General features: G+C 42.8%; 1 protein-coding gene across 1 annotated transcript; it reads left to right on the forward strand.

Annotated features, from left to right (window-relative positions):
- Positions 1-331: 331 nt before the first annotated feature.
- LOC138892944 (uncharacterized) lies at positions 332-1,126 on the forward strand. Its single transcript, XM_070176705.1, has one exon. The coding sequence runs from the start codon at positions 332-334 to the stop codon at positions 1,124-1,126; it is 795 nt and encodes a 264-aa protein (XP_070032806.1).
- The last annotated feature ends 9,264 nt before the right edge of the window (positions 1,127-10,390 follow it).

Below are 10,390 nucleotides of genomic sequence, written 5' to 3' on the forward strand. Positions count from 1 at the left end.
ACCACGGCCTTTGGTCCGCTCGTAGGGCAAAAACGGCCCCTCGTAGTCCGTCTATCCGCGTCATAGTCATCCCCTCGTGAGAGTTTCTTCAAAGGATGACTACGACATGGATAGACGGACTTTGAGGGGCCGATTTTTTCCCTACGAGCGGACCAAAGGTCGCGGCAGAAATTTCTGAGCAACAAACAAGTTCACTGTTGACAGAGGGACCGATCGTGGTCGAAACAATAGATCACTTCAAGATAAAGAAACGCCGGGGTCTCAGGATCTTTCTTACCCCAAGATATCAGAATATAACTACAAAGTCAGTGTAGTGGAACTGGTGTCAGCCATGAGAAATATTAAAGAGGCACGATTCCCGAGACTTATGAGGTCCGATTCCAGCCAGAGGGATACCAACTTATGGTGTGAATACCACAGGACTAACGGTCACAGAATAGGGGACCGCCGACACCTCCAAGAAGAGGTGGCAACATTATTGAAGAATGGCCACCTCCGAGAATTCTTAAGTGATCGATCTAAGAACAATTATGGTCGCCACAGAGACAATGCGGAACTTTCGAAAGCAAGAGAAGAAACCCCACGCCAAACGATCAATATGATATTTAGGGGGAATGCGATTAACAGGGTCACCTTTTCGGTAGCAAAGAAGATGAAAGTATCGATAACTCACAGTAAAAGACTCCGGGAAGACGATATCACTTTCACGGAGGAGGAAGCAGACGGATTGATGTTACCACACAATGACGCACTGGTAATCTCTTTAAATATGTTAGATTTTAAGATTAAACGTGTTCTAGTGGATCCAGGAAATTCGGCTAATATCATACAATGGAGAGTATTGAAACAAGCTAAACTCAGCAGAAGCATTATTCCGGCAACAAAGCTCCTCGCTGAATTCAATCTTGCAAGCATGACGACCTGGGGAGAGATCTTGCTGCTGATGAATGCTGAAAGGGTAGTGAAAACAACTCTCTTCGAAGTAGTAAATGGTGATATGGGATACAACATCATCCTGGGGAGGCCATGGTTACACGAGATGAAAGTTGTACCTTCAACATATCACCAATTGCTAAAGTTTTCAATGCCCGAAGGAATCAACCAAATAAGAGGTGATCAACCGTAAGCAAGGGAGATGAATGCAATCTCAGTTTCCAGTAGCAAAAGGAAGGAGCGCACGACATAGCAATTATAGGAACCAGCGCCTTTTCCTGAGTTAGAAGGAGTTAGCCAGTAGCATAGTCGTCAGAACAATATCAAGTGCCGAGATATTTCTAAGTTCCGGAAGAGACGGACGCAACGAAGTCCATGGCGGAGGAACTAGAGCAAGTGGCATTGTTCAAAGATTTCCTAGAAAGAAAATTTCATTTGGGGACAGGACTGCACCCCGAGCTCAGGTCTGGTTTTATTGAATTCCTTAAACTTAACGCTGATTGTTTAGCATGGTCGCACAAGGATATGACAGGTATCCCGACAGAAATAGCCATGCACAAGCTAAGTTTGGCTCCCAACATACCACTGGTACGACAAAAGAAACTCCTTATTGCCGAGGCCAGGAATAAATTCGTCAAAGAAGAAATAACCCGCTTGCTTAAAATTGGTTCGGTCAGAGAGGTAAGATATCCAGACTGGCTAGCCAATGCAGTAGTAGTTCCTAAGAAGAACAATAAATTCCGCATGTGCGTACACTATAAAGATCTTAATAAGGCGTGCCTGAAAGACTCGTTCCACTGCCAAATATCGATCAAATGATTGATGCCACAACCGGGCATGAGTTGATGATCTTCCTTGATGCTTATTCTGGGTACAACCAAATTAAGATGAACCCGGAAGATCAGGAAAAAAATTGTTTAAAACGAATTTCGGTACATATTGTTACAATGCAATGCCTTTCGGGTTGAAAAATATTGGAGCCACTTATCAACAACTCGTAAATACGATGTTTGAAAAGCAGATAGGAAAGACCATGGAAGTTTATATAGACGATATGTTCGTTAAGTCTTTGAATGCATTTGATCACCTTAAGCATTTACAAGAAAAATTCGACATACTGAGGAAGCATAACATGAAACTTAACCCCGAGAAGTGCACTTTCGGGGTTAGTTCTGGCAAGTTACTGGGGTTTCTGGTCTCACAAAAGGGAATTGAGGTACACTTTGACAAAACCAAGGCCATAGACGATATCCCGAATCAATTGTCAAACGTAAAGGAAGTCCAAAGACTCACAGGAAGGTTAGCAGCTTTGAGCGGGTTTATTTCCCGGTCGTCGGAAAAATGTCATCGCCTTTTCACATTGCTCAAAAAGAAAAATAATTTCGAATGGACACCGGAGTGCCAGGAGTGTTTAAGGGATCTGAAGAAATACTTACCAAGCCCTCCATTGCTCACAAAACCAAAAGAAGGTGAAACATTGCTAGTCTATCTCGCAGTTTCAGAAGTTGCAGTAAGGGCGGTTTTAGTCCGGGAGGACGAAGGTACGCAATTTCCCATTTATTACGTTAGCAAAATTTTAATGAGAGCAGAAACTCGCTACCCACATTTGCAAAAACTGTCCTTAGCTCTCGTAGTCGCCGCTCGGAAGCCGAGGCCCTACATCCAATGCCACCCGACAGATGTGGTGACTACTTTCCCTTTGCGGAACGTCCTCCACAAACTCGATCTCTCGGGTAGATTGGCCAAATGGGTCATCGAATTGAGTGAATTCAACATAGAATATAAACTAAGGACTGCAATTAAGTCACAAGTCTTGGCTGACTTCGTAGCCAATTTTAGTCCGGGACTACTACCTCTGGCAACCAAGGAGGCAATAATGGTGTCGGAATCGACATCGGGGGTTTGGACCTTATTTACGAATGGAGCTTCGAACGTAAAAGGGTCCGGGCTCGAAATAGTCTTAATAACGCCTTCGGGGGAAATCTTAAGGAAGGCCATCAGAATAATCCCTTTAACTAACAATGAAGCAGAGTATGGATCTTTGATTGCAGGACTTGTAATTGGCCTGGGAACTTGATTCTGAGGTTATCAAAATCAAATATGACTCACAGTTGTTGGTAAATCAGGTCTACGATATCTTTGATACCAAAGAAGAACGTATGCAACAATACGTGGTAAAGGTCCAGGCCTTTTTGGCCAATACGTAGCAAAGGTCAATTACTTACATCCCGAGGGAGGATAACGCAGAAGAGGATGCATTAACAAACTTAGGATCATTGACAGAGATAAAGGGATTGGAATCCGGAACGGTAGAACAACTGACGAGCTCAGTCTTGGATACGGACGATTACTATGAGGTAAACTCAACTAGTCTGGTATGGGACTGGAGAAATGAAATAATCAACTATCTCGAGCATGGGAAGTTTCCCGAAAACTCAAAAGCATCACGGGCGTTACGCGCCAAAGCTGCACGTTATAGCTTCAAGAGAGGCCAATTGTACAGAAAATCCTTCCAAGGCCCGCTGGCCCGATGCTTAGGAGCGTCAGAAGCTAATAATGTCATGAGAGAAGTCCACGAAGGGATATGCGGCAATCACTCGGGTGTAGATTCTTTGGTGCATATTCTTTGGCGTTGAAGTTGGTGCTGTCATGAAGATCATATTTATCGTTTTCATGGGAGTTGACATATTCTACCAAATCAGATTCTCCCCAAAGTGTCGAGACATCGTCTTCAGATGGTGTTGCCCGAAAATGGGAGTTGGCAGAGGAAAGTTTTCTCTTTGGTTGCCTATCCTCCAGTCGGGGACTCCGTAAAGAAGTGTTCGCGCCCGAAACAAGCCCGGAGATACTTGTGCGAGTAAGTGCTTCCTGAAGCAGCCTCGCTGCACCAACAATATCAACCAAAACGTCCTCCTCGGGGACAGCAACATAGCCCGCAGGTAGACCTAATTTCATGAACAAGTCAGAAGGGTTCAAGCAATTCTTCATAATGGAAGCAAGGTAAATTAAAATTGCCATGATTTTTGGTCTTCCATCCGTATTTAAGGGCAAGTTCATTCCATAAATGATTTCAGGAGTTTGACGTCCAAGATCTTTTGAACCCACCAGTTCAAACCTTCCACCACCGGTGGGATCCATCGAGTTGATGAAACGTGCAAAGGGTGAAGAATTAATACGACCACAAAGGAATATCTAGTAAAAATAAATACAAAACAAAGAGCTTACGAGTGAGGTTCCAAACGGCCGAAAATAGATGAAGACATTGTCAAAATGATGTTGTTGGTGGAAACTACAACGAACCGTTCCATCCACCACGGTCGTTGTCATCATCCATGCTAGACAGCAAAGCATGGTGGCCACGCTTGCAAAGATTTATCATTCCCCCATGAAAGATTTTGGGGGAATAGAGATTCATCATATGAGCTAAGGTTAGCTCCTCTCTAGTTTCTTGGAACAAGCATCGAAGACAGGCGACCTTTCTCCACACTGAAGGACTTACCTGTTCCAAACACACTTGGTAGCGAAGGCAAAACTCTGCAATCACGGAATCAAGCTCTCCACTCAAAGAAAACGCACTCAAAGTAAAGGGATATGTGTGAAAGTATGTAAAACCTTCCTTGGGAAGGGTCACTCGCTCTGATATATCAGGAGCGATGATATCCAACTCATGACAGCGACAGTCTTCCTTCACAGCAGGAATACTGAAAGGACGAATGGAAGAAGGGTACTTACTAACAGCCCATGTACGGGGGTTAGCAGTAGGGAATTTCTCTTCAAGGTCCTTTGTAGTACTGAGTTTTCTTGGGATGATGGAACCTACCGTTGGAGGAACAGAGTCCTCGATTTTGTTCTTTGTAGAACCAGCACGCTTAGAGGAAGAAGCCATTGAAAAAGAAGAAGGAAAAGGTTTTGTATTTGAAGAGAACTAGAGAAAGAATGGAAAACAAAGATGCAAATCAGGAGCTCGAGAAATTATGAAACATAAAGGAAAAGAATATGGCGTATAAGTAAAATTTTGGCGGCTAAATTCATAACCATGATTACCTCGATAATCGGCAAAAGTTGTGTTGAATCATGGGATGACACGTGTTCGAGCATTAAATGCGGAGAGACGTGCATCTAATCAACTATCAGGAACTTTCAGAGGGAGTTATAGCAATTCCCGCCAAAAAGGTGTTTCTACCAACTTTTCGGTAATACAAAGTTATGTCACCGGAAAGCAGGGGGACTATCTGTATAGGGTGAAATATAATATGACATGTGGATGTCTAAAGAGAGGACACATGGAACTCAAGACAGGAATGACCGAAGACCGAATGCAGCCATTCCGCTTGTCACCGGGAAGGATAACGTTCATAAAGATGTGTTAAATACTCTGTGTCCGGTAGTATTTAATATGGAATATTCTACAGCATTAAGAGCGACGGTCCGTTACAGAGAATTTGGCATATATTTTCACCGTTACGTCTTCATCAATGACCCTCATAATTGACATTAAAAGAGGACATGATCCTAGGACTTCCTTCCCTAGATATAGCTATAAATAGTGAGCTCAGTTATCATTGTAAGGGACACGAATTTTCTGGCTAAACTTACACTCTATTCTATACAAAAATTTATACAATTTTACTTTCTTACTTTTTGATCTCATCATCGTTGTGCCCGGAAACACTGTCCCGGAATTGTTACATCTGCTATTTTCATCTATATTTCAAGGTTAAGTATTATACATTTCTTCAATTATTATATTATTTTAGGATCAAATTAATTCACTTATCTAAAAATCACGTATAAATTCAACTGTACCGTTTTACGGGTAAACACTTACTATATTCTATGAAAACTTTAGCTTAGCCAAATAAAAGGGCAACAACTGTTGGAAAGAAGACAGTGTAAAAGGTAAATAAGAGAATCATCTTTGACACGTATTTAGCTTAACACCAGAAGTAATCTCCCTTAGAGTAATAATAACATGGATCTAATATTCTAACTGTCCCAAAGTGAAGAGCTAGAAAGCAAGACTAGCGTTGCATAAAACCAAATACAATAAATACAGACATACATAATGTCCTGGCGCATAGTTGTTAGGAGACATCAATTATTGCTTTTGATCTGAAATTAAAATGGAATCTCTTCAACATGATTTATTGTTCTAAAAACAAATCATTGCTTTTTAAATCATATTAAATATCCTTTGATTGAATTTTTGTAAATTATATGAGTTTGGAACAATAGTATTGGCAAGTTTTGGCTATTATATGTGAAAAGATAGAAATGTTGGAAAAATGGGCTTAAATTACCTAAAATATTTTATTAATATTTTAATTATTCCAGGTTGTATGTTAGTTCATAAACGTGAACCAAATTATTAGTGTAATAATTAGACATTAGGTTGTGCACAATGTGTTTGGTGGGTCTAATAATAGGGTGGCAAGCATAAGCTCAAACCAATGAGACCTTTAATGGGAAGATCCATTAGGATTTCAATGCAATTAGCTCGCTTAATTAACGTATACTTCTCATTGAATTAGGAGATATACGTTTGGGGAAAAAAATAGTAATATTATTTACCCGAAAAATCGGATAACGTTAAATTTATGTATGGTTCTAAGGATACGTAATATCCTTTGTTACAAAGATAACAATACAAGTATTTTGACTATGAGAATGGGAATGATGAACAGAAAGAATGAATAAGATGAAGTAAAACAAGCACAAGGAGATATCTTTGTATATGAGAAAAGATCTTTTTTGTTCCAATCTATTCCGTGCCCCATAGCTTACAAAGATCCCCCTTTTATAATAGAGGGTCTTTACTTTATCTATAACAAAACAATAAAATAAAGCATATAGTTGAGGACCCATGACGATTTGTCTCTTCCTCGATTCCCGTCAAGATTCTCTCTCCTGGTGCGGTTGTAACGGCTCTTGTGTGTGAGCTCGATACTGGCCCGAATTCGTCATTGGGTCGGCCCTTCGGTCTTGTCTTGAGTTCGACCTTCGGGATGGGTGCGGCGCATTTTCGACCTCGAAGTAATACCTTGCGGATCGTTTGGTCACGAGCTCGATAAGATTATCGAGCCGACTCCTCGAGCAGCCTTCGGATTCGAGGCTCGTTTGTACCGTCTTCGGAGCTTACTCCAAAAATACTACTCCGGTTTCTTACCACTCGATCTCGATCGAACGTAGAAAAGCCGAAATCTATTTTGACCGTATACAGATAATCCCCTCAATTCTCATGAAGGATGCGGTGAGAATCGATATGATTTTCGACGGTTCGATCGAGTAACAAGCTGACGTTTTAACAAGGATCGATTATGACGTATGTGATAGTTGTCCCATCAATTTAGTCTTTCAAGGTTTTTAATGCTTGTCAGACGGTGGTCGACCACCTCTGATATAGAACCGCCATGATGTGAGCCTATAAATAACCCTTTCTTTTATCCTTTACTACTTTTACATCTTCCACCTTCCAAATTTCCCAAATCCCTTTTCGTACTCTCCAACTTACCAGTAATTCTGTGATTTCTTTCTGTAGAAGCCCCACTTCAAATAAACCAAATCTTTGCCACTTTTCTCTATTACTTACTTTTGAATTCAAAAATGGCGAAAATATCACAGACCATCCCTCAGAAAGAGAAAGCTTCATCTTCACAGTGTGCCGCCGATGATACGCCGGTAGAACCACGGCCTGAGGAGTGCGTTCCCGGGGGCTGCGTCCTTACTTCTGATTTCAAGGTCGATAAAGGCTCATCGGTCCCAAGCGATGTGAACCGGTATCGAGGTATATATGTTCGATAACCGAGAAGCACCTCCAACAGCTAAAGAAGGATTGAAATTGGGATAAAAAGAAATGATGATTCCTTCTTCTGACGAAGATATCATTTCGCACGTGAGAGGGTTTTTGAATGTATATTCTTACCCTTTCACGTTGGGTCCCCTCGATTCCGTTATCATTGATTTCTGTCGTCAATACTAAATTACCTTAGGCCAGGTCCACCCATCTTTTTGGCAGATCGTTATCCTGATCCGATATTTCATGAGGAAAATCGAGGGGATGCCGTTCACCCTCGACCATCTTATCCGATTATACCGTCCTCGACTTTTTCGAGGAGGGTTAATAAAACTTCAGCGTCGGGCTTCCAAGGCTCTGTTCTCGAGTATTGACGAGGACAGGGACCAGGGTTGGATGAGCAGGTTCGTTCGAGTAAGGACTTCGGACATGATTCCGACTGAAAAGATGCTCTTCCCGAGGAGTGGAATATGAAACATAAGTGTGATCCTGCTATTACTTCTACTTTGTTCTTTCATTTCTTCTCTCATCGACACTCCTCTTTTTATGATGTAGCGGTTCCCTGGATGCCCGGAGCAGTTCCTGATCTTAAGAACTGGGTACGAGCTCTTGTTTTGACCTCCACATACGTCGAGCGCTCATGGCGTGATTTGTCAAAGGGTCGGTGGGAGGCCAAAAATCATGGTAAGCCCATTTCTCGCATTCTTCGAACGAGGTGGTTTTCAAATATTTTATTAGATTTTCCATATGTAGGTTTGGGTAAGGGTGCGGTTTTGAGGCCTTTGTCCAACGAGGAAGAAATCTTGCCCCTTGTCCCAAAAGCGACGAAGGGAAAGAAAAGGAAAGAGCCCCCATTCTCGAAGACCCAAAACCGAAGAAGAGGATGACTCGCAAGCCGAACAAGGATGCCATTCCTTTGACCTTGGAATCTGTTCTGCGTCTAAGGGATGAAGATGAAGAAGAAGAAGAAGAAGAAGAAGAAGAAGAAGAAGAAGAAGAAAAAAACGTTGGGTCAGCGCTGGTGGCCCGAACAAAGAAAACCACTGATGCCCCATCGACAGCTGGATCAATGATGCTCCACGAGGCTCCGCCTCGAACTGAGGGTATACCGGAGAAATATTTGGGTAGAGTCCCCAAATTATCGGAGATCGAAGACGCAGCTCATCGGAGCCAACGGGCAGGGGATATGATCGAAGGGGCCCTCGAGTCCCTTCGAATCGAAGAGAATACTCCAGGTGATTCATTTGGGGCAGCAGCAGTCGAAGATTCTCCTTCCTTTCCCGCTTTTTTCGTTGGGGTGATTCGGGAAGCCCAAGCTCCGAGGGCCCTCGATCTAGACAGGCCTCACGATGGAGAGGATCCCTTTTGTGACATGTTTACCGGTATCGAGGACGTTGTCGGTACTGGTGATGAATCGGACCTTTTTCACAGGGTGCGGCAGGCTTTGAATCAGGTAAGCTTTTAAATTTGTTTTGCCAATACTACCTTTATGTTTTAATTTTCGTTAACTTCATTTCTTGTTTCTTTGTAGGCAGTGGCACTTCATCGAGAAGCATGTTCTCGGTCCCAAAACGAGTTGCGTCGATACGAAGTCGACCTTCAACGGGTTACTGATGAGAGGAACTCCCTAAGACTTCTCTTAGGGCAGAGGGACGAGGAAATAAAAGACCTCCGAGCTAAATTAGCCAAGGCTTACCGAGATCAGACCGATTTGTCTGAGCAGGTAATGATACGTTTGAAAGCCTATGGGCTCGATACTGGAATGATGGCTAACTTTTTGGTCCCACAGCTGCAGCAAAAAATTGAGATGATAGGGAAGCTTCGTGAGGAGGTTGACGTAATAAAAATGGAGTCTTTACAGTGAAAAGTAGGTATGGATCGCTTTGCTGCAGAAAAAGAAAGTGCTCGAGACCAGTTATCATTGGCCGAAACCCAACTTCAGAAAATGAAGGAAAAAGTCTCGGTTCAGGCAAGAAGGATAGAGGATCTTGAGGCTCAGTTGGCCTCTGTACTTGCGAAGGCCGAAACTGATGCCGAAAAGGCAAAGGCCGATGCAGATGTATTCGTGGCCGTCTATCGGGCCGATGCTGAAGCTGTGCAGGTCCAAGCAAGATAGGCAACCGAGTCCGTCGATATTCGAGCACATCGGGTAGCCAAACTAGCTAAGTGCCGATCCCGAAGGGAAACTCTCGAGGAGATCCATGCTGGTGGTTTCGACCTCGCTGAAGAAATAAAAAGGTCCAAAGAGCTCGAAGCCGATGCTGAAGCTTTAGTTTTAGTAGTTGAGTGAAATGATTCGAACTCGAAATAAAAGTAGCCCGTAGGCTTAGTCGTCGAGTGGATGATCCTAACTCAAAGAAATATAGCCCGTAGGCATAATGGTTGAGTGAGTGCTTGCTCGAACTCGAATTGAAAGTAGCCCGTAGGCTTATTAGTCGAGTGAATGATTCGAACTCGAAGTAATGTAGCCCATAGGCGTGATGGTCGAGTGAGTTTTGTTGGCACTCGAAATGAAAGTAGCCCGTAGGCTTAGTAGTCGAGTGAAATGATTCGAACTCAACATAAAAGTAACCCGTAGGCTTAGTCATCGAGTGGATGATCCGAACTCGAAGAAATATAGCCCGTAGGCATAATGGTTGAGTGAGTGCTTGCTCTAACTCGAAA

This window comes from Nicotiana tomentosiformis, chromosome 5 (genome assembly GCF_000390325.3).
Source record: "Nicotiana tomentosiformis chromosome 5, ASM39032v3, whole genome shotgun sequence".
In the NCBI taxonomy this organism is placed as follows: Eukaryota; Viridiplantae; Streptophyta; class Magnoliopsida; order Solanales; family Solanaceae; genus Nicotiana; species Nicotiana tomentosiformis.

What these genes read in the sequence shown, in the direction of transcription:
- LOC138892944 (XM_070176705.1), top strand. Translation starts at nt 332, where the DNA reads ATGAGAAATATTAAAGAGGCACGATTCCCGAGACTTATGAGGTCCGAT.